Source organism: Hetaerina americana, unplaced genomic scaffold (genome assembly GCF_022747635.1).
Source record: "Hetaerina americana unplaced genomic scaffold, ioHetAmer1.1.p SCAF_3, whole genome shotgun sequence".
Lineage (NCBI taxonomy): Eukaryota > Metazoa > Arthropoda > Insecta > Odonata > Calopterygidae > Hetaerina > Hetaerina americana.
This window is the reverse complement of record NW_027286874.1, coordinates 81,679,091-81,704,615: the sequence shown is the minus strand read 5'-3', so window position 1 is coordinate 81,704,615 and position 25,525 is coordinate 81,679,091. Positions and strand designations below refer to the sequence as shown.

Below are 25,525 nucleotides of genomic sequence, written 5' to 3'. Positions count from 1 at the left end.
AACGTATGTAACTGGAAGCAATCTCTTATCAAGTGCATCATGGCACCATTTAATTATAAAATTATTTTTTTTTGTTTCATCCTTCTTGCCTATAATGGATATAATCTTTTTTGAGCCTCAGCTATTTTGGTACAAAATCATAGTAAAATCTTACGAAGGATTTACCTGTAGATTCTACATTATCATTTATTCACACGAATTCTATTTGCATTTATTTATTATTTTCACTATTAATTTTCAATGGGAATCTGCCATAATTACTGCCACATTGCCCAGATTTTAAAGGGCAAGGGTAACTAGGTAAATGTGCTGGTATGGATAGTGTTGCAGCTATTGTACTGGCTTTCCACCCCAATGACCCAGGTTTGATTTCAGAGGTGGCAGGATTTTTCAAGAGGTATCCCAATCCCTACTTGGGGTGATATTTGATGAGCACATCAAGTGGAGTAATCCATCTGTCAAATGGGATATTATATTGTTAACCCCTTAGTGCCTTAGATCAAGAGTGCACTAATGCTGACACTGGATTTCATTCCACCCTTCTTCCCTAAAATCCTGCCCTATTAACCTTAATGGTGCAAATGGCCTCAGCCAATTGTCACCTCCTCTAATAACTATTACAACGATATTTACCCAGAATTAGGGGTGAATGCAAACCACAACCAGGGACTGCAGGTGCATGGCCTTCTGGTATATATATGGAAAGAGAATCACATAGTAAAAAGAAACACTTGATGTTCACTGCCAGTGAGCCAATAACTCCACTAAACATGCTTATTATGAGTACATTGACCTTAACTGATTAGAATCGGTACACTTATCACCATCTCCCACACATCCATGTTTGTTTTATCCAAATATCAAAAAAATCAATAGATATTTGGTGCCAATGATAACCACACAAATTGGCAAACTTTGATGGTTTCAGGCCTACAATAGATAACTAGTACTACACCATTTTATGATATAAGAATATTCTCACGTACTGAAAACAGTGGTTAGGACCTGGAAGGAGCATCTTTAAAGCAATAACAGAAGAGGAACATGAGACGTTCATGTGAATTCTCCATCAATAAAGTGATCTATCATTAATTCAAATCATACTCATTTTTATTCAAATTTCAGGAAAAAATATAAAAAATACAGGGAAAACTCCTTTCAAACTTTAAACACTTAGTATTTAAACATGAAATTCTCATGACTAAAAAATCATTTTACAGTAAACACTGTCAAAGGTGGAAAGACCATGGTGGAAACCAAGAAAAGCTGGAAGCAATAAGATCTAAACATATAATGATTGCATTGCTCTCCAAGAGGCAGAATGAGTAAGATGTGGACGGAAAGCATCGACACTTCTTCCACAAAAAATAGTCTTGAGGACAGAAATTGTGAAAAACGCAATTTTTAAACAGAAATATTTTGAGGTAGTCTGACTTAGTTTTGGATAGCTTACTGTAAATACATGATTGGTGATCTTTTGTCTTGTTTCTTCAAAAGGTCACACTTTATCCCGAGCAGAGCTATTTGCAGGGAATTATGGTATGAACCTGACTGCATTTTTGTTAGCTGAGGTGAGGAGTGAGTAGCCTACTAGGAAATCAGTAACATTAAATAAAATAGTGTTTTCAAGAGATAAAAAATGCAAGCCTAGCAACATCAATGCATGCCGAACCCAAAAATTCTTTTTGGTAGAAAAATTGCTGCTTTTGACATTCAACATTTATACAGTGTGTAAAAAACATTAATGCAAACATAGGTGACTCCACAACTAAATAACTATACAGTTCATGATTTGAAATTACCATGAGCCAATTGTTTCCTTTCAAAACTGAATTTTCTGAACTGAACTTTCAACAACTTGTAATCTGCAATAAAAATAATGCTCCATTTATCAGAAATGTCTCCTAATTTCATATGATGAATGCAGAAATTTATATGTTACTTCAACATCATTCCCAAGAGGAAGCACCAGCAGATCTTTGCAACTTTGAGCATCTTCATAAATATTACAATTTTTCAGCAACTGAGTAGGACACATATTAAATAAACACAGGAGAACAATTCAAACTTTTACATTCATTACATGATGCCAACAGAAATAAACAATAATTGGATCATTCTTCTTCTCAAAGATAATGAGTCTACATTTTAATAGGATTTGTTGATTTATTTAGTTTTACTGGTTTAGGCCTAATCACGTTGTACTGAAAGGAGCACTGCTATGCTGAAGAACTGAGAAAAGTAATAATCTTTCGGACAGAAAGTTATGAAGGGCTTGGAGAAATAAGCATTCTAGGGTTCATGCATCTCTAATTACACCAACTATATTTCCTCAGGTGTAAAGTTTGCTGTCTAGGAGTTCTATGAGTTATGAATTTAAAATATATTGTCTTTGTGTGGGTACAGAAATTTACTATGCTTGTTTAAATAGCAATGCCCTTGCCTATACTTGCAAAAGTAACAACAATAAATAAATGGAATAAAATCATATGCGATTTTTGGAAGCTAAGATTTGGGGAAGATGACTTTTAGGAACCGGAAATACATTATATTATATTGAGTAGCATTCCCATTTTAAACATTATCCAAAGAAAAATAAAGAATATTATTGTATGATATAGTTAGGGCTTTCAGCTTCATGCCAAAATCACAGGAGAAAGAACATTCAAATTTGAAAGCTTCTGGAAATAACTTTTTGTAATGCTTTGCCTTTTATGTTACATATGTAGTAATTATGTATTGATGGGTATGATGGATAATTATATATTCATGTGTAGCAAAAGCTGTTTAAACCTATAATGGAAAACCTACATGCTATTTCAGAAATATTACATGATCCCTTACATTTCCACCTTCAACAGCTTTTGCTGCATCATCACACATGTACCATTGCTGATAATATTGACACAGTGAAATACTTCAAAGAACACAATGCTATTTCTTGCATTTCTGTAAGATAAAATACCAACTCCGTACATTAATGGAATGTATAAATTTCCACATCTAAGTCTGGCTAATAAAATTTATGTGGACTGGATGGAACAACAATTAAAATTTGTCTACTTAAAATTACATAATAAGACAATGAAGAATATTCCGCCAATATTCATGTGATTCATTAATAAAATGATAAACAGAATAAATCAACCAACATGATAAACATTGCAGAAGAAATATTAATTATAAAAACACAGCCAAGTTGCATAATACCATACTCTGAAATATCAATATTTTTAACTGTATTGCACATGAAAATGTGACTCGGGTGCAAACAGAAACATGAGCAAGCATTAGGAACAGGAAAAGTTTAAACAGCACAGTATACTCCAACTGCAAAGCTAATGCATATTAAAATAATGAGGTTCCTTACTACATCTTTACACTATATTAAAAAGGATGTTCTGCACTATTAGTTGCCTTCACAGTAGAATCGAGTGTAAATAAAATTTAAAAAATTATGAAGTATTCACAAAAATGGCAGTTGTAGTACATAGAAAATAAGAAATACAAATATGTACAAATATAACACACATAAATAGATAAAATACAATTCAATGAGATGGCCCATGATTCATTTCATGGGTCAGAGCCCCACAACCTCATTCAAAGTATTAGGCATAAAAATATTCCATCCACTTTGAAGTTACTTCCTAGTAAATGCCCAAATATTAGCACCTATCTTTTCTTCTTCATGCGCTTTCTATAGCCTTTGCCAAACCATCCTGGATTTGTTAAAACAGTTGGACAGGATGAATTATCCACTGAGTTATATTCTTTTGTTTCTGGCTGTAATTCCTCACTGGGAGATTCACAATTATCATCACACTCCTCATCCTTACACACAATTTTATCCTTGTTAGAACTATTTCGTCTTTTTTTTGAAGACCCCAGCACACCTACCTGCTCACAACACTCACAAACAGGAGTCTTATCTCTGTCCCCAGTAAGATTGGCAAATACAGGCACACGACGGACGTAGTATAAACAACGATATGAACCTCGCTGAGCCCTGCAGTAGTGGCATAGTCCAGCTCCAAAACTATTTGTTGAATCACTGCTGGCAGGAATAGAACCATTTACCACAGGCCTCCCCACTATCCCATGACTAAACTTATGATCCCTATTTACATCTGCATCACTTTCAAAAACCTTGCATTTGTTTTTAGTATACTTGGGAACTTTGGCTTGCTGTTCACCTTTGTTCTTTGTAGGTCCATCTTCTGAACTTGAAACATCAATTACGTTCTTGGACTGAGATATCAGGCTATCAGTATCTTGCATTTTTCCTTTTTTATTCCCTAATGTGTTTTTCATGACAACTGCAATAATGTCAATTTCAGGACTATTGCTCAGACCAAATTTGTTTATATCACCACAGACAGTAACATGAGATGCTTCACTGTTTTCTTTTTTAATACTCCTTACTTTTTCTGACTCACTGCCTAAAATGTTACTACAGGGACCTATTAATAAACATGTAGCACTAGAATCAGCCTTATTTTCTGAACATTCATCATTCTCTTTCTTAAAAGATTTTTCACCATTTTCACTAGCTAATACTGATGTATAACAATTTTCGTTTTCAGCAGCCTCTTCATTCTTCTTACACACACGGCTGTCACCACTGACATTTAAAGCCACTGTATTTTGATTACCAATTATGTACTTAATATCATCACCAATATTTGTACTTTGAATCCGTTTGGTATTAGAGGAAGAAATATTTTCAGTTTTAACAGGTGCACTAATTTCAGTTGCAGAAATAAATTTTTTATCTTCATCCAAGAGAGACTTTTCCTCAACCAAAGAAGGTTGCAAAGCAGGCCTTGACGTGGTGTGCATTTCTAGAGGATGAAGCAGCGTTGCATGAGCAAATATTGGATCTCGTAAACGATCATAACAAGGAATTGGAATCTGCAGATGTGTCATCACCTGCTTCATTACTTCATCACACCTGCCTAAAATACAATCAACAAATTAGATTGAATTATCTACATTATGAAAAAAATAAAATTTGTAATTTAAGAGTGAAGACTACATTATACACCAGGAAAGAAACAAATACTTCAAGATAAAAAAATGATTTGCTTGACAAAGATGGCACAATAGGTAACTAAGCTTACATCATACTATGCCTGTCAACAGGACTTAACGGCAATAAAAGATTTTCAAAAATATTTAAGGAATTGACTAAATGCTGTTACACTCCACAATAATTTTCAGATGTTGATTTATAACCATCAAAGTGTCCAAACATAGCTTTTAACAGTATGACTAGATACAGTAGGTAAAGTTGCTGTCAGGGATCGAGACGGTGTGGGGGCAAATGTGCTGACTTCCCACCAAGAGGGTCCAGGTCTGCATCCTGTAGGCATTAGATATTTTTCAGTGGTATCCTGATCCCTGCTTGAGGTGCTTTGTGGAGAGCACTTTGAGTGAGTACATCATCCGTTGGATGGGACGTTAAACTGCAGACCCCTTGGTGCCTTTTGTTAAGAGTAATCTAATGACAACGCCGCATTTCTCTCCGCACTTCCTTCTTTGCCATCCATCCCTAATGGTACAAATGACCTTGTCTGTCGCTCACCTTCCTTAAAACTACTACTAATGTTGTGGTCAACTTTTTATCTATTTGATTCACAATAAAAACAATATATGAATCACATATATAAAAATTACAGCAAACTGATTAATCCAGGAAACGTCATTGAGTTATATCTCATAGTTGAAGTATGTCCATTCGTCTTATGCTACTTCTCAGACAAATGATGATGCAAGGATACATTACTGAAATTTCATGTTTCTACTTTGAAGATGTATTGACAACACAATAGTACCAAATACTTGTTTGCTCACAGTGCAGCACAGAGAAGCCTGGATATCACTGTAGAGCTATTTTGAATAGGTTGAAATCCACCTTTTATAACCTATTACCATTATTTATTTACTGCTATGAAATAGAGACAAAGGTCACCAACAATAATACATTTCCAAAGTAGGAACTTCAAAAATTTTTTTTTAAAATCTACTGCTCATTAAAGTAACACTGTGAACACCTGCTCATCATTTAAAATCCTAGGATTAGCCAGAAATGGCATTGAACATTATGCAGTGTACGGCACAAATGAAACTTTTGTTTAAAAGCAAATGTATTAAGTAAAAATACAAATGAATAAGAAAATCCTTTTACATACAAGTAGTGGTATCTATCAAGAGTAGCATTACTCAATATAACCCCTTCAGCTGCAATGACCACCTCCAATCTTATTCTGAATTGATCGCACGCACTCTATAAAACAGTGCTGTCTATATTCGTGAATGCTGCTACGATAGCGGGATATTGGTAACTCTTTTGACTACGCTGCAAATATAATAGTCGAGGGGGTTCAAGTTCGGGCTATTCCGGGGCCAGAACTCCTTTGACCAGAACATGTCAACGTTATCTGAGAGCCAGTTAATGACTAAATGACTCGTATGAGCTGGTGCACTATCCTGTTGAAAGACATATTGTCTCCCCGAGGCCACAGTTAAATACAGGGTTTCATGACATTCTTCAAAATTTTCAAATTCGCAAACATTTGCAAAATTCCTCTGAAATCAGTGCCTGAGCATTTCCTCGCCTGATTAGCGAAAGCTTCCCCAAACTTCTCAGAGGCATTATACTTAACCACATAATCGTAACCAGTTGGTCTGGGGTACCCAAAGAATCGAACAATTTCACTGAGCGCACTTGTAAGTAACATTTAGGCCATTTTTAGGTTATGACTATTTACTAGATGCCTATAGCTTTCAAGAACGCCAACCGCGACTTCCAGTGGAACTAAGATATGGCGGGAAACTCAAATTGAAATTTGTCTGGAGATAACTGCCATACCCTGTAAAGAATGGATAGCAGCAATTTTCCACTAGATAAGATTTATTACTTGCAATCCTACATTAACTTGTCCCCTCTCTTCCCTCCCTCCTTTTCTGCTACATCCACCCTCTACAACCCGAATCTAAAATTGTATACAAGACAGCATTTGACTTCAGTTTGGTACCTGAAGATGCTGTAATACATCGACACTCAGTCGTACAATAAATCTTATCTAGTGGAAAACTGCCACTATCCGTTCTTTATTACATTCGAATTCCACCATATCATGCCTGAACCTACTCAATTTGGCATTGAACAATTTAAATCATTCATCACCTTTGTCTTTCCTCAAATTCTCAAAAAAGTTCAAGCTTTGGCACAGGTGACTGCCTGTGTAAAAGGCATATTATTTGTAATTTTTAATCTCTAATGACTGCCTTCTTGCGGCTTTCTTTGGGGACATTTTCTAAACAATTTAAAAAATATTATTAAACTGCGCACAAAAATTCACAAATAACATGCCCGAACAAAAGTTTGAACAAACGTCCAATCACTAGCAACACTATGATGCTAGGGGAACTTGTGCTAAACACAAACATAAGCATCTAGTGTAATCACTCCAGGAATCCCCCCTCCTGGTCACTCACTATGCAAAATGCCGCTTGCTAAGAGAGTAAATCTTGGGCACAATATTTTTGCTCATTATACAAATTGCTAACAATCTGAGGTTAACTCATTAAGGCAGGCTCCACTAAATTAACGTAATTTGGAATCAAAACAACCATTTTCTATTTCTGATGTGGGGAAAAAATATTTCATACTCAGAGCAAGTATTTTTGTAGCCAATTGACAGGCACTCATATGACTAAGTTATATCCATACACCCCCATCTCAAAAAACGCAGGCTGATATTAAAGCACATTTTGGAGCAAAAAAGAGTATCATATGTACTGGGATATATGGTACAAGAATATTTTTACAAAAGTAGAAAAACTTCAAATCTGCCACCATCCTTTCTGCATATCTGAAGTTTAATTTTGCATGTAATTTTATATTTTGTAGCACCAAGATAGCACAATGATTATATAAAATACCCATGGCAAATAATTTATAGAATTAACATGCTATAAAGACTGGTTCATGGTAAAGACAAAATATATGTTTTACAACTGAATCCATCAAATATAAGTGAAGTTAATTTGATGATATTTATAAGCAATAAATAGAATGTCATGGTGCAAATATCTTTTATCCAGTTAAGTTACTGAGTCATCCTCTCACAATATCAATTTACAGTTTATAAAAGCATAAGGTGCTTTGGCAATTTACCTTATTACAGTGCCATAAAGTAATCATAGTCATATAATTTGTGCCACAGTTTAAGACATTAAAACCATATTTTAAAGACATTAGTTTCTCATTGATATGAAATGAAATTATTGACTTTGTAATTCCACTTTCTTTGTTATGCAAATTCCATAAAGTTACCCCAGAGGCAACAAAAATTAAATTAGTTCCTGCTTTGGACAATTACAAAGAAACAGTAGAAATTCAAAAACAGTAACTTCAGCAGTCACCTGGTTTTGTGCTCATAAACGTGAAAATTTTGCAATGTAAGAGTATGAATATTACTCCTTTGTGACATTTTATGCATGGTAAACTGTTGGAGCACTTTCATCCTTTAAATCACTGAGAAAATAGCATTGCAAGGGGATGCCTTGGTGGCTTAACTGGCCAAAGTACTAGGCCAGAAATTAAGGGATTCAGGTTCAAATCCTGCCTCAAGTCAATATTTTTTGTACAGAGAAATTTTCATATTTCAGTACACATGAGTGAGTGACTGGATGAGTCAAATTCCACAACACACTAACAATATAATGATATTTATTTCATCATCTTTTATGAATAAAATATTTGCCGCGGGGGCAAATTCCTGCTACCTGCAACGTTGGGTCGCATTCCCTGCCTTTTAGAGACTCTTTGGGGGTAGAGTGTTTCGTGGTGCATTTTCATGTGGTAGTGATGTTTCAATTTCTTGCTTGTTGTGTCCTGGCTTCCGTGTTGTAGGATGGCTTTCGTGCTGCATCATGGGGTGCAGTTTTTTAGTTGTTTTGCGGTATATGTGTTTGCATGAGTATTGGATGAAGGGATTTTTGCATGAGTGTGTGCGCTGCTGTGGGTGTAATTTCCCGTGTTGTTTTTTTGCATGAGGTATTTTTCTTTTTTACGGTTGGTGACCTAACACCCCCCGCCACACGCCCTTGCGGCGGCTTGCGGGGTATTATGTAGATGTAGATGTAGAATAATATAATCTGTTATCAACATGATAAACATACTAGCAAAACTTTAAATCATAATATATCACATTTACTTTCACATATAGAGAAAACAATCACTCAAGAAAGTATTACAATCTATAGAGTCACATGTAGCCAATCCCTGTCTCATCAAATCTCTTGTTAAGTCAATACCGACTGTAAAGCATGTAGTAACTTGAAATATATTCCATAAGAATCGAGGGGGTTAAAAATTACTACGCCAGCTCATAAATAGTGAATTTGAAGGAAGAGTAAAATGTATGACAAATATGCATGAGAGAAATAAAACGTCTCATATGCTATAAGGCTGATGACTAAAGTTGAGATTAGTATCAGCCTATAGGCCCAAAGGAAAAGAAGTTCACATACTTTACTTTTGAATGATGCATTGCAGAGAAGCATCAATATTCTACCCCAATTTACCATCATTTTTATATAAAACCCAGCTATCAAAGTGCATTAATGATTTTGAAACATGGAATAAAAACAAATATGAATACCCAATCACATATTCTTTACAATTAAAAGCATACTGTGTAAAGTAGAAAATAAAAAAGCAATTTCTGAAAAACATGAAGAATCAGTTAATGTAATGATGGGAAAAAACAAAGTTTAAATGGCAATTCAGAATAAAAACATTACCTTGCTTGAGGTTATCCTTATACTGAAAAAGCCCTTAAATATAATTACCATTTATTTTCAACGTTGCCTGCTCATCTTTTGGGGTCCACTGAAGATTCACTATATAAAGATTGGGCCTCTTTTTCACTGGTTTGTCCATGCACCAAAGCCAAGGATATTTCTTTAACACCTGCAAATTTGAAAAAAATGAAAAAAATTCTGAAACCTTCCTCTGGCAACTGACTAGCAGTGTCTTAACACTTTTAGCTAAGAGCACAGAGTCTCGTCACTTAGGAGTTCATGCTCTGACTACCTTGTTCAACCTAAGGAAAGATTCCACCAACCACATCTTCCACAATATGCAACAAATTTGCAAATGAAATATTTCATTCAACTACTTCAGATGACCACCAAGTGAGTTGATGCTTTGGGTAGACAGAATACAATGACTGATTAATTAAATACTATAATACTCAATTTGAAATTTTACAATGCAATTTCAAAATCTCAAATTAAAAAATATTTTTTGTAATGAACCAAAATTATATTAAACTTAAAGGAATAAAAACTATTTCAGACAGATACGAGTCCCATTACTTGAAAAAATTATGATTATCATTCAAATGTTGTGTCAAACAAAATTCAACAGAACTTTTAAATATCATAAATTTTGATGATCCATGACCCATGAATTATAACACCGATAACATAATAAATCACCTAACTTTATCTTTCAATGGATAAGAAAATAATATTTGCACATCAACTTTAGAGGTCGGATCCATTTACTATAAGGGGAATCACTAAACAATATAACTACCATTTAAATCACAGGAGCCACAGCCATTTAAAAAAATTTCAAATGCCTAAAGAAAATTTACAATCCCCAAAATTGAGCGCAAAGTATGGGAAAGAAGGACTAAAGTAATTTTGGGATAAAATCTTAAACTTTTAAAATACCTCATCAAAATAAACTTCAATCAATAGTAATATTCTTTATCAAAGATATCATGATGTAACAATGAGTTAATCAGAGGAATTAATCCAGCCTCATACATATTCTCATTGATAATACATTGATATACCTGTGTGCATCAAGTGATCACAGTGAAAAGGAATTTCTAGGCTAACAGTTATTAATTGATATCTGGATATAATTATCAGCGTCACTGTACAAGTTCCACTGACAATTATATGAATGACATTCTATCTCTTCAAACCCAAGTGCAAGTTATTTATTCTGAAGTTTTCATGATCTCCAGATAAAAATTATAGGATCAACAAAGCAAAATTCAAAAATTAAATGGTTGATTGGTAACATTTTGGTTTTTAAGCTAAGGCAATGAGTGATAAAAATGAGAGATTTACTGATGACTTCATGCAATAAGAATGGTTCCATGTGGTTGATAGAATGATAAATACTTCGGAAAGAAACCAACTGTCAATATTATGGACATTAAACACTACAGAATTTTCATTTATTGATAAAATCACATGGGAAAGTTTTATTTCATGCTATCTATGAGGGCAGTGAAAGACGTTTCCAACCTAAAAAGTAAACAAGACATTTTTTCTTCAAATTTATTTTTCAACATAGTCTCTTTTTAAGTCGATACTCTTTTTTAACCCTTCCAAACAGTAGTAGGAGTCTTTCTCAATGAAATAGGCATATAGGTATGCGATTATCTTTTGTCTGATGAAATGCTGTCCTCCAAGGAAAACTTCAAGATTATAAAACAGAAAAACATTGCTGGGGATCAGATCTAGAAAATACGGTGAGTGGTTAACCATTTCGAAATGCAATTCATGAATTTTAGCAAAGGCGATGCCAGAGAGTAAGCAGGTGTGTCGTCCTGATGGAAAAACTCTTTCTTCTTCTTCAAACGTGGTAGATTTGTTTCGCAACTTCTACCTTCAGATTTTCAAGTAACGATGCTCAATACTCTCCTGTTATTGTTTTCCCTTTTAGAGAGGGGTTTGGCTGGAGAAGGGGCCATTTAGTCTCAATCTCATCCCAATAAATGGTTTTATTCCTATTAACTTTTAGAAGACAACCCATGCACACAATTCCGTGACTACCCCAAAAAACAGTCGCCATCACCTTCCTAGCCGATGCAATTTCTTGCTTGTTGTGTCCTGGCTTCCGTGTTGTAGGATGGCTTTCGTGCTGCATCATGGGGTGCAGTTTTTTAGTTGTTTTGCGGTATATGTGTTTGCATGAGTATTGGATGAAGGGATTTTTGCATGAGTGTGTGCGCTGCTGTGGGTGTAATTTCCCGTGTTGTTTTTTTGCATGTGGTATTTTTCTTTTTTACGGTTGGTGACCTAACACCCCCCGCCACACGCCCTTGCGGCGGCTTGCGGGGTATTATGTAGATGTAGATGAACCATGTTCTCCTTTTTTGGAGCAGGTTCACCCTTTGCAGTCAACTTTTTGACTGTTCATTCATCTCAGGAGTTTAGTAGCACTGGATCCAAGTTTCATCTACAGTAATGACTTGATGCAAAAAATCTAACTCGCTTCACTTGAACCGCTTCAACAGAGCCTTGGAAATGTTCGTTCGAATGCATTCTTGGTCCATTGTGAGCAAAAGCAGATAGCTTACTTGTGTCCAATTCTTCGAACAATATGCGACAAATGCATTCTTTTGATAATCCTGTAGCCTCTGATATCTCTCTGACCTTTTAATCCAACAGTCGTACAGTACCATTTGGTGAAATTTTTCGATGTTATTGGTGGCTGTCGCAGTTTCTGGTTATCCCGAACGCTCATCGTCAGTCCATCTGCTACAGCCACCTCTAAATTTTTTGGCCCAAAATTTCACAGTTTTAAATGATGCTGCAGAGTCCCCATACACAGCGCCCAACTTATCTTTGATTTGTGTAGGTGTATTGCCTTTCAAAAACAAATATTTAATGAGAGCTAATACTCACTTTTTTCCATTTTCACAAAAACCCTCACGACTCAGCCAAATGATTGTAAAACAACAAGTGTCCAAAATGGCTGAAAGTTTGGTGAGTATCTTTCAATGCACATGCAAACATTCCCTAACTTTTGTTGAAGAGTGCTGCAATCTTTATGTTGAGGTCTGAAACTTTTCAGACAACACTTGTTGACCACTGCCTTAGAAAGATGGCGGAGGCTGACAACTCAGAATCTAATTTGACAGATGGGTGTACTGAACTTGAACTCCCTACACACAAAACCAAACTAATTGACTCAGCAACTACAAAAATTTCTGAAACATTCAGAATAATATCTTGCCAATTAGAACTACAGGTTTAGCACACCTAACAACTGTATCATTAATATATCATAAATAAAAGATGTAGAATTGTAATAATCTTCTGAAAAAACCGACACAAGCACAGAGCAGAAACTTTTAGTGAAAATTATATTCTAATTGATATTACATTCCTAAGATATCAATAATATTATTCTGTAAGACCTGCTTATCAGCTAAATATTCAATAACTACCATTAACAATACAGGGTGAATGAATACAATATATTGGCTTACATCAAGAAAATTCTTCTGCTGTTCTTCTGACATGCAATTAGAGGATGACAATACATTATACATTCGAGCCCACATTGAGGGATAAAATCTGATGCACCAGTAGAAATTTTTCTCTATTATTTCTTCTAGAACTTCCATGAACTTTCGCGGACCCAACATATCTGAAATATTGACTGGTAATATCACTTAACTAAATTTAAAAATGCTAAATAGAAGACAATGTATCAATATGATAAGCATACTAGTCTCCATAATACCCACCAACATATCCAATTGTTACCAATTTAAAAGCAAGAACTCTGACCTGGCATTGCAGAAAGGAGCCTTTATCATTAAATATATATTGATATCTCTCAGATCTTTTTCATGGTAGAGACTTATAAATGAAATCATTTGAAAACTAATAAATAAAAACAACATCTTTTTTCAATTCTGTTACCCGCTATTTCAATTAAAATTTATTCTCATTTTTTTCACTTGGAGTGGTAAAATATTAAGTAATTAGTTTTACATTATTGTCTTAGAAGAAAATCTTCATGCTGTACTTATACTGTTAAAAAAATCAATTTCCTTGGCAGGCATCCAGCAGCCATGTTTATACTCGGTCAGAAGAACCTTGAATAGTCTTCTAAAGAAAAATATGACAAGTGTTGAAGTTCATTTAAGGAAGATGTGTCCTATGACATTTTCAAAATTATCTTTAAGCTAAAATGATTATTGCACCTGTTTTATAGTATTGCAAATATACCAACAATTGCCAGAACATTTGACTCAATTTCAGGTGTATTCTGATGATACTCAAGTAAAAAGGGTCTGTACTGCTGACCCCTTTAGCATTAGTATTCACTACAAGAAAAAAGTATTTCTGTTAACTGGCTCATTTGAACTTATATACATAAACCAACAATTTTCTTTTACAACTATTGGTATAAGTATGTACCCTTCACAAGCTCACTTAAGATATTTAGATGACTCTGCAGAACAAAAATTATTAATACCCTCTGATTCTCTCATTAATGTCACAAAGGTTTCTGCCCTCATTACTGACTGTCACATGTACTTTTCAGCACTTCCGGAAGAACACTACAGAGATGGGATAATGACACTAGAACACCACTGGATGAACTGTATTAATATTAATGGTGATTATGCAGAAAAATAAAATTTTTTAAAAACGTTAATTGCCATTTTCATAATCAGGCCGAGAAGTTTCAGATCAGTCTTAAATGAATGATTATCAGAAAGTATAAGCACTAGAGAGGTGGATAATACCATCTCATTCCCGTATTATTATCTACATCTCTTCAAATTTAACTTATAATTTTTCTATCAGGCTAACATTACACCAACTATTCATTTAGGTTCTGATGACCAACATATACTAGCATCCACTCTGTAAGAATATATATTCTTCATATATTAGAAAACTGCTGGCTGAAAATCATCAAACCTGAGTTTCTATGTTTACCCAGTTATAAAAATTCACCCAAAGGAACATTGTTATCACTAAATTTTACCTATGAATTGCAGTATGCTAAGTGCGCAAAGTGGGCAATGAAAACAAGGCAGTAGGGGTAATCCACCAGTTCCACTGGTTAAAAGTCAGTGCAGTTGAAATTAACACTAAAAAATGCTTCCATGTCCATATTTATCAACTAATTAATCTTATCCATACATTAGGAATCATTGGAATCACAAATAACCTTTTTATTTTTAAAATTAATGCTGTTTTGCTATGCACTCAGTTGACCCATGTCCTCAGCATCACCCAATTAGGTTAGAACAGAAAGGCTGACTATAGTATCATACACATCTCAAACATCTGACTCCGACAGTATGTTCATAACCTAAAACACCTGAAATTATATCTGTAAACTAGAATATGCTTGATATCCAGTTGAGAATGTAGTCAATTTAATGTAATAAAAACTGTAGTCAACAGATGGTAATTCCAACCCAGGGATTTGATATGATTTATCACACCTCTGTGCCTAGAGATGATGGAGCTCTGGTAAAAAAATGACAGAAAAACCAAAATACCTAGTTACCTACCTTAAAATTGGTTTAATAGGTATGAGTAGGGCTCACCTAGTACTAAGTCATTCATGACTCGAGAAATTCAAAAAATCATAGCATGGGGACCAGTTTCTTTTCCTGTGCTGCCAATGGTCTCCCAGGAATATCTGCCACCTAAATAATAAATTACACCGCTTGGAAAAAAGCTGAGGGCACCCAGAAATGTCAATCAAACCTGGGTTCTCTGGTCAGTAGCTCAGGGCTCTACTCACAGGACCCTCTATGACCTCTGTTAAGATTATATAATTTATTTAAAATTGGAATTGGTAGATATATATATATATATATATATATATATATATATATATATATATATATATTTATATATATATATATTTATATATATATATTCAGTATATATACTGAATTTCCTTGCCCTATGTATTAGCAATGGGGCAATATCGCCAGGGATTTTTTAGGAAGTACTTTCAAGGAAATATTAAAACTCTATTGCTTATTACTGCCTAAAAACAGTGCCATTATTTAAACCTGTAATAAAGGCCGCCATTTCCTATTCCTGTTGAGGAACAAATACTTTATAAAATAGTTTTTCCCAGTGAATCAGCTTGTGTATTATTGGTCGATGTTCTCTTATTCTGGTAAACCCCCGGTTTGTAAGAAACAAGCTGATTTTAGAGCATATTTAGTAGCAAAAAAAGGCATCTCAAGGGCTGGGAAAAACAGTATGTTGTTTCATCATTCATTTATTACAATAAAACATTAGAAGTGTGTACTGTTCCTCCACAACTTAGCAGCTGTTGAGGTTTCCACACTCATAGAAATACTGCCAAATGTTTTGCATACCCTGAGGCTGGAACCAATGCAAAGAATCGTGTCAGCAGCATCAGCAGCATCACATGCCCCCTTCCAATTCAGGGGCCACGCTAAAGTTCCCCTTTCACCAAAGTGAACGATGGTGTCCACCAGAGGGGAAAGGCAAGTGTAGCACCTGCGGCGAGTATTATGAGCAAATCGGCCAGTGTGCTCCGTAACATCGAACAGGCGCCAGTATTCCTTTGGGGGGTTGCAATTCCTACATACCTATAAATACCAAAATTGATGACCTTTCACTGAGAAACTCTAACTAAATTAATCAAAAATTATACATGTAATACATACTTGCCCTCACCTTCCAGCTGAGTTTTTTTGAAAAGTTTTTCGTGCAAAACTGCTGATTTTATAATTCCATTGATGAAATTGAAAAAAAAATTATTTCCTTATTTTTCACAATGAAGTTATTATTATTTACAATGCTCAGCGAACAGACGGCACTTATTAGCTCATCTCATTGGTTTTAGTTGAAGGAATGTTACACTGTTCAGCGAATATATCCCAAATAGTATTTTTAGTTTTATCAAATAACTTCAGAACCACAACCAAATACAGGCAGCAAACCCTATAAATTCTTCCCAGATTAATGCTCCTTCACAATTATGCTACTTTCCATGAACCCATAGTTTACTTCACTAACTCTTATATTCACTATGGTCATCCTCTCTTTCAATTGATTCTATTTTATTTCTGCCCATTGATTAAGTCATAAATTTTCCAACATATTAAATCTTTACATTTATTTCTATTAATTGACTCACTACTAAATTTATATAACCCCATGTACTAATATTTACAATAATATGTTTAATTTTTCATTATACCTACATATACTCCTAAGATGAAAACAAAACATAAGTCCTTAGATATCTAGGAAAACAATTTCCAGTACGAACATCAGAATGAACACTTACTCACTTTAGATAAAATCATTATTGATGTAAATGATATTTTAAACTACAAATTTGACATGCCGACAACCATTGTGAAACAACAGTACAAATTATATTTTGAGTCATTCATTTTAAAGTGATTAGGGTTTCACAGTTTTAATAACAATTTAGGCAAATTTTATACATACAGATATTATTTCCTGCAAGGTATTAAAAACAACTTTGGCTTACTCAACAATAAATTGAAAGTTAATATGACGGTATGTAACACAAGATGTAGCTATGGATTTAAAAAGCCAAAAAGTTCCACTTTGAAAAATATAATTAATAATTATGTATATCTAAGACAGCCAAATTTTTTCTGCACAAAAATTGACATATATATATCTTATGATAGCTAATTTATTGCATAGAATTCAATTACCTCATAATAAGGACATTGAGCCTGAAACTTGAGAGTCTTGACTTTCTTACAGACTGTAGATGATTAATGCTACATGCTTCCACCCACCCTGGATGTTATTATATGATGTGTGAGACTGAAGAAAAAATTACACTTGGTCAGGGAATGAATAATGAACCTTTGTATTGATACATTAAAGAGGAGAGCTCTACTGAGGAAGCTTAATGTGGATTGAAGAACCACAAGTGAGCTATGTAAAGTGGAACTGAAATAAAATATAGGTATATACTCCAAGAACTCATGCTCTATGAGGTTAACTTCATCAATGTATAACTGCAAAGCTAATTGTTATAAAACCAGTGTATGTGCCACATGAAAGTCAGACTTCACCAGACAATAAAGTTTGACAAAGAATGCACTATAAAATCAAACCACAAACCTTTGACTGGTGGTGTCAAACATCAATTATGATGCTCTCTTGGCCTTCTTGAGGTTTAATAATATCATCAATTCATTTATGCTTTTGTGCTGATTTTAGAAATAGGTTTTAAATAAAGTAACTATTTGGCATCACTTTTCTCTGTAATTTGTCAAACAGACTTAAAATAATAATGTGAACCTGAATTCGATTTCTTAAATCTTGTGTGCACTCAAAAGCTTCAACTTCATATAGTTCTACATGGTTACAAGAGTCAAAATTCATTCACGTTAATATAGTTTAATAGAGCGTGAAGAACATCAAACAAAAATCAACCTCAAGCTCACAGAGATCAGATTGCTGCAAATAATCAATATTGATGGAGTTCAGACTCAAATTTTTGTAATAAATCATTTCAGGTGTAAATTTATGGTATCTTTCCACGATGAATAATGTCAAAATAAAACTTTGTAAATCCACATGAAAAATAAAAATTAATGTGACCCAGGTTTCACTGCTGTGCAGCATCATCATATGATGATGATGCACAGCAGGGAAACCTGCGTTATATTAAAGTTCCTTTTTAAAGTGAATATGCAAAGTTTTATTTTGACATTATTTCTCACATTTTTGGACAGGTATTTTATTTGATAATTGATATTGGTGGCTTTTTAGGGACAGCAAGTTTTAAATTTCATGATTTTGCTATATTTGGAAAGAAAGTACTTGCCATAGCAAGTATTTTGCAAAAAAATACAATAATGAATACCTAGGTGTGAATTGGTGAAATGGCTTCAAATATTTCTTTATCTGTCTTTAGGAGACAAATGGATAAATGTAAGGCCATCCTCCTCCAATATTGTTGACAATAACACAATATTTGAGAGTTTAAAGTTGTTAATAGTGATAACAAACTGTCTTAATATGTGACTCAAATTTGGAATTCCTGTTTGTATATTTGCAGTGAATATAGCAATTTCCTTCTCAAGCTGAAACTATCATATTTAACTTACCTCAATATACATGTTCCCATGCAATTCAGAAAGGGACTGACGAGGCAAAGCAGCTCGAAGGTGAAGTCCATCACAATTTTGAGATACCACATGCTTAACATGCCCTCCTCTCTGAAGCTGTGACAGAGCCATATGCGTCAATGTTGGCTCTGCTCTGGACAAATCATGAAGCCTGTTATGTCAAAAAAAAAATTAATACATTTCAACTAAATGAAATATTACATTAATGGACATTTTTCCAATTAGGTAAACTATAAAAGTCCAATTACTTGGGCATAAAGAATATTTGTTTACCTAAGCTTGTATTTATGACATTGTATGAGAAATAAGATAGCTCCAATCCCTTTTCATGAGAACAAAATACTTCATTATTGTCATCATAAATGCTATTTCAATTCATTAGCATTGTTAATATTACAATATTTCTAAAAAAATCCTTATTGAACATGTGCACTCACTTTATGACATGGCTAGATTCTCTAAAAAGATGCTGCACATTCAAAAAAATTTTGCTAAATGAGTAAACATTTTCATCATAAAATTACTGATACAATTTTTAAAATCAACAGTATAAAAACATTTTGGATTCCATTAACTGGATATAATATGCATGCAAGAATGCTTAGATTAACAAAGAATTTTTAAAAGGGTAACCAAATTTGCGGGTGATGACCTAAAACCCCCCACCACACGCACTTGCAGCGGCTTGCGGGGTATTATGTAGATGTAGAATTATTAGCAATAAGTGATTGATTGGGTAAAAGCAGGAAATATTCTTGAATTTTTATTTATTAAATCAACTGGATCCTAGTAATTAATACTCCTTTAGTAGTCCGAGTCCTTTTGCAACAGTTACTGAAAAGCAACTTTAACTTCATGGAAAGATCGTGTTCAAATACAATAGATCTTTAAATTTTCATAAATGAACAATATGTCAATATTTTATCCCCTTGTTGCTGAACTTCTTAAGAAGAGAAGGTGTTCCAGAAATAATGAGTTGATTCAAGAGAATATTTTACCTTCTTTCACATTATTTACACACACTGGTGACTGTAATGAGTAAATTTTAATAGCAACCCGAGTTCTCCAAGGAAGCCATATGCCTAACATCTTAATCTCTTGGAGGCCACTTTGCTTATGACTACGATTACTATATGTCTTCTAAATGGAAATCTGGAAAACTGCTAATTTGTAGCACTAAAAGTAGAGTGATATGGTTGGTTTATGTAAGACAAGTAAACCAAAGCAAAAAATGTCATTCTTACGTGAAAAAACTATGATGCACAAGTAATAAGCATTATACAAAAGGATTAATTTCATCAATTAATTCATTTGCAAAATACACTACATAAAAGAGAATGCACCTCTTACAATTACATTTTTAGGCCTATTTTATTCAAGTACTAGACTACTTTCAACTGTAGAAATATTTTTTCTACGATTCAAAGATTTCACATAAATGCTAAAAATAAGTCTGTGGACATTCAAAATATTTTTGTGCAAGGGAAGCTATACATTATTATCTAAAGGGAAATTATTACTGCTAATTCAACACTATCTGGTGAAACTTCACCGAATATTTTCATACTAAAATCAAAATGAGAAACTTTGATTTCCACGCAACTTATATTTAATATGGTTTCACCACGTGATATCATCAGGTAGACAGTCTTACATTTTATATAGCATGGTATAGGTTTATATAGTACAGTGGAGAAATGGATGATGTAACAGCATCACTCAGCCAGAAAATGAAATGAGCTACGGGTAATTAGCCACAGGGCATTGCATAGGCAAGGTTGAAGTGAGCCCAATGGGAATGAGTAAAGAGGGAAAAGAAGAAAGAGATGTGCTTGGCTCCTTAGTAGTAGAGTGTATTATGGTCCTTTCAACATTCTTTGAGTGCTCCTCTTTAATGAGGTGTTTGGCAAACAGGGGCATGTGATCCTTCCTTAGGAAACAATTCCTATGCTCTCCAATCCTTTCCTCAGTTCTCCTCCCTGTTTGGGACATTGAACTTTACAAGGCAGTCACAGGATAGTAGTTTATCAATTCCACAGTTTTTGGACTTTTTTTGACTTAGTATAAGACATTAGGTTCCTTAGGCTTTCTTGGTTGCAAAAGGCTATATTAAATTTGTGTACATGTTCTTTAATTTTATTGAGATGTTCCCTAGGAAAATGAGTTATGGCCATTTGTGCTTGTCTTCTTTACAGGAGCCATTTTTGCCAAAAGGTTGATTTGGAAAGTTTTCTCTTGTAAATTTTATCAATTAATTCCGTGAAGTAACCACTATTACAAGCAATGTGATTGTGTACATTATTTTCTATAATTCTCTTCTAGCATCTGAAGAGATATTAGGAGGTGGAGCATGAATGAAATGGTGATGGTTTCCAAGAGAAGTAATTCTTGGAGGAGGTGCAATGCTATTCACAAGGATGGTCTGAAAAGTTCTCTGCCTCACCCATAGATGGTATCACTATTTGCATGAGTTTTTTCTCTCATGATGCCATGACTGTAAGTAGAAACTGAGTGAAATTCCAAGCCATTCCATCAAGCAGTTTGCTGTAGGCAGTTGCTTGAATCATTTATATTGCATGTGTTGTAAGAAATGGAAAATATCGAGTATCATGCAGTGATGATATTCTACGTAAAAGGTTTAATAGCGACCAAAATTCATTCAAGGATTTTAAATGTATATAGGGACTCAACTAATTCAATTTCACCATGCAGAAATAGGTGGCTTTGTTTAAATATGGTCGTGAAAGCCTCCAAGATAACCCATGCTAAGGATGCCTGAAAAAAAGCTACCACACCAAAAATCATCAAACAAGTGATTTAGGAAGATCCAAGTATGAAGGTGTATAAATTGCTACCACTGAGAGGATATCAAAAGAATGCATCAGTTATATTTTGCATGAGGAAATGCACATGACAAAGTATTGGGCAAGATAGGTGCTGTGAGTGCTCATTGCGTATCAAAAATGCATTCAAAAAACACTTTCCAAACAGTATTTGGTGTGCTTTACGAAAAACTAAAGTGATTTTCTGCAACGATAAGCAACTATGGATGAAACATTGATTCACCATTACACACCAGAATCGAACTAACAAACCATGCAGTGGATAGAAGCCAGTTTTTCAGCTTCAAAGACGGTGACATCCATGGACATTGGTTTATTGGAATGCAAAATGAATTCTGTCGATCGACTATCTTGAAAAAGGTAAACAATAACTGGGGAGTAATATTCTAACTTTCTAATGAAACTGGACACAAACATTCATTCATTCAATGACCCTGCCTACAAAAGTGTCTAGGCAATGGGAAAATTGAGGGATTTCACCTATGAAATGTTAGAAAATCTACCCCATTCCCCAGATTTGGTACACTTGGACTTCCACCTCTATCAAAAATTCAAAAAGTTTCCCTGCTGGTCAATGTTTATCATCTAATCAAGAAGCGATTGTGGCTGCAGATGAGTATTTTGCTGCAATTCGGAAGAACATTACAGAGATGGGATAATGACAATGGAACACTGCTGGATGAAATATATTACCTAATATTAAAGGCGATTATTTTTATAAACAAAATTTTTTTGAAAACATGAATTGTCATTTTCATCATTTGGCCAAGAACTTTTCACATTACCCTTGCAAACCTATGTATTGTAGAGCTGTGTGCTTGCTTATGTAGCAACATGATGAAACCTGGGTCATTTTTAGTAAAAGTCTTGCAGGAAACAAAAGTTTCTTCCTTCAATTATATATGCTGCTAATAGTCATAAACTTACATTATTTACATTATTATTACTCATAAACTTATAAGAAAGAATAAAATGTTTGATAGACAGTAGAGGCAAATTCTGACAGCACTCGTGGTCCATTGTTTTCAAGCTTCTGAGCATTATTAATGGTATTTTTCCACCATATATTAAGGATAAACTAATTATACACCAGGCTAACAGGGTTTTATCATACTATATGATGTGCTGATAGCTCTAATGGAAATAATTCTAATTTTAATAATTTCCCTTGAAATAATTAAATATTTCAATCAGAAAATAGCTTTAAAGAATTCATTTTAGGAGATAATGGTTCTTAGTTGGAAGAGCTTAAATTACCATCAGGATTTTTTTGAATGAGCCAAAAACTCAAGGTTGAGGTCAATGAAATGTATATGACTAAGAATAATAATACAGTGAAGGGTGCTCCACACGATTTGACATCCAAATTTAATCCATGGTAACATCCCTGATTCAAATATCCAGAGCACCCACGCACACCCAAAAAAAACTACATCACAATCAGTGAGGTATTGCCTAGGATTGAGTAGGATTAATTATGTCACCTGCAAACTGTTCAATATAAAGAGACACCCTACGTATGCACCATAAAGAATTGAAGCCGATACTCTTGGTCATCAGTAACATCTAGAAAACCTTTAAATTAATTGAAGTTGAATCAAGGAACAAGTTTAGTTTAAAAATTTTATCCTATTGAATGAAAATAAGTCAGACTAATGTGATACACTTTTTGTATTTAGTTATTGTTTTAATTCAATGAAAAACATGCAATTTATGACAAAAACTACAACTTCAAGGATGCACTCCATCGTGATCAAACATGAACCGAGATGACATGAACTGAAGACAATGTGTAGAACCAAATACAAGTTATCAAATCTCAAATCAACACTTTTCAGTAGGAGTGTCAAAGATTTATTCCAATATCAAAGAAAATGTTACCTAGTAGACAGAAACTAATTCTATTTATGCAAAATTATGAATTTTAATAATAATAATCAGATATATAAAAAGTCAATTTTACTTTTTGCTAGGTTCCTTAGTAGACTATTTATTAAATAGGACTTAAGTTTGACATTTAAATGTAGCCTAAATACTTAAATGCTTACCCTTTCCTTTTCCCATTAAAAAATTTAAATGGTGTACACTATGACTCAATCAGGTAAGACACCCAATGAAATGATAATATCACGCAAAAAAATTTCATTCAAATAACATAAACAATTACTCAAGCAGGCGAGATACCACATGGGAAGATAATTTACCCAATATCTTTTCCTTGCTGAAGCAGCGTCCAAATTCCATTAGCACCCCTATAATCAGGTATACATGCAGCAGTGCTGATTCCTGCTCCCGTGTAAACAACAAGGTGACGAGCTAATTTTATAGCCGATGCCAGGGCGGAGCACTTTTCCGCCAATTCTCCAGGAGGATCTTCAAACTCTTTCAAGCGTTCTTTAAGCCTTTGGCGCGACTGCATTCTGAGGCAATTAGCAAATATTTAACAAACTTAAACTAATTAAAATAATACATTTTGTGAATATCTGTAGAGACAACACTTTAAAATGAACCTTTTAGTCTATCATTACCAATCACATTATCATTGGGTCAAGTCTTTTATTGGTAAAGAAAAAAACCTGTCCACGAAATTCACAATTTATGTTAAATAACAAGTTACTTATTTAATCATATTAAGTACCTACACACATTCAACGGAGAATTATTGTTCCTAAAATATGTAATACAACCTAAAATACTCGCAAATAAAGGTTTCTGGGTTATTTAAATTTTTAACATGTACACGAGTATGTCATGTGGAAAAAAAGACAACAGAAATGTGACAATTTCGTTCTAATAAATATTATTACCATATATCATTGCACATATATATACCTTGAGAGGGGTGTTAAAAGTTAAATTATGGAATATAACTAAATAGAGAAGTACTAATTTATATGATTTTAGTTTAAATTATGAAATATATCGAATATACTCCTCAAGGTTGTATATTTTCCAATTCTACAAAAAGTAAACAAACACAAAAATTACGTAAAAGCGAAATTAGTGGTACGATTGGATTATAAATCATTATGTTAAACTATTTCTCCCAAAATGTATACGTCCTACCTCTTTTTGACCTCTTGCACGACTTCTGAACATTCAAAGAGGAACTGCTTTTCTTCATCACTTCTGTCACTCTCCGACTTCATCAAAATACTGCTTACCTGTTCGAAAGGTCTCATTAGTTTAAGAAGCGTCGACTATATATTATTTATTTTGCATTAGAGCATTAATAAAAACTGGCGATTCTTAACTTGGACGGTAAATAGAGCATAACATAATAATTATAACACAATTAAAAACATACGCGTTTGTAAGCTGCGCTTCTTTCCTCTTTGATCCAGAATTTATTTTCAGTCGTCGATTTTCTCCTTGAAACACCATACTCAGATCCACCCTTGAGTTCCATATTATTACCATAAACAAATATACTCTTAAAATAAACAACAAAGGGTAATATAGTTGTATAGACTCGAAATTACAGTCGACGAAAATCGGAACATGACCGAAACACTGAAAGCGCAGCGCCGCTTACGCCTCTGCTCTACCTAGCGAGCGACGACAAATGACTAGTCGTATTCATGTAATTTTGGGAACTCGAAATAAAATTATTTAATTTTGCCAAACTTGCATTCTTTTGCCAACGGCATATGGATTTCCAGTACAACTAATTCTTAATTTTGAAAGGTTTTACGTTTATATTTTTCGCAA

At 34.0% G+C, this 25,525-nt stretch overlaps 1 protein-coding gene across 1 annotated transcript; it reads right to left on the bottom strand.

Moving 5' to 3' along the window:
* Positions 1-1,111: 1,111 nt before the first annotated feature.
* Sirt7 (sirtuin 7) lies at positions 1,112-25,312 on the bottom strand. The gene is made up of 7 exons (XM_071588408.1): positions 25,122-25,312; positions 24,881-24,978; positions 24,019-24,234; positions 18,951-19,122; positions 16,197-16,433; positions 9,865-9,985; positions 1,112-4,958 (listed from the first exon to the last, which is right to left on the bottom strand). Exons 1-7 carry the CDS (start codon positions 25,221-25,223, stop codon positions 3,676-3,678), a joined length of 2,229 nt encoding a protein of 742 aa, XP_071444509.1. The 5' UTR covers positions 25,224-25,312; the 3' UTR covers positions 1,112-3,675.
* Positions 25,313-25,525: the final 213 nt, after the last annotated feature.

What these genes read in the sequence shown, in the direction of transcription:
- Sirt7 (XM_071588408.1), bottom strand. Translation starts at nt 25,223, where the DNA reads ATGGAACTCAAGGGTGGATCTGAGTATGGTGTTTCAAGGAGAAAATCG. An exon ending in ATGGGAACATGTATATTGAG is followed by an intron (nt 16,434 to 18,950) that starts GTAAGTTAAATA and finishes TGGTATTTATAG; the next exon opens with GTATGTAGGAATTGCAACCC. An exon ending in GCATTGGTTCCAGCCTCAGG is followed by an intron (nt 9,986 to 16,196) that starts GTATGCAAAACA and finishes TCAAATTTGCAG; the next exon opens with GTGTTAAAGAAATATCCTTG.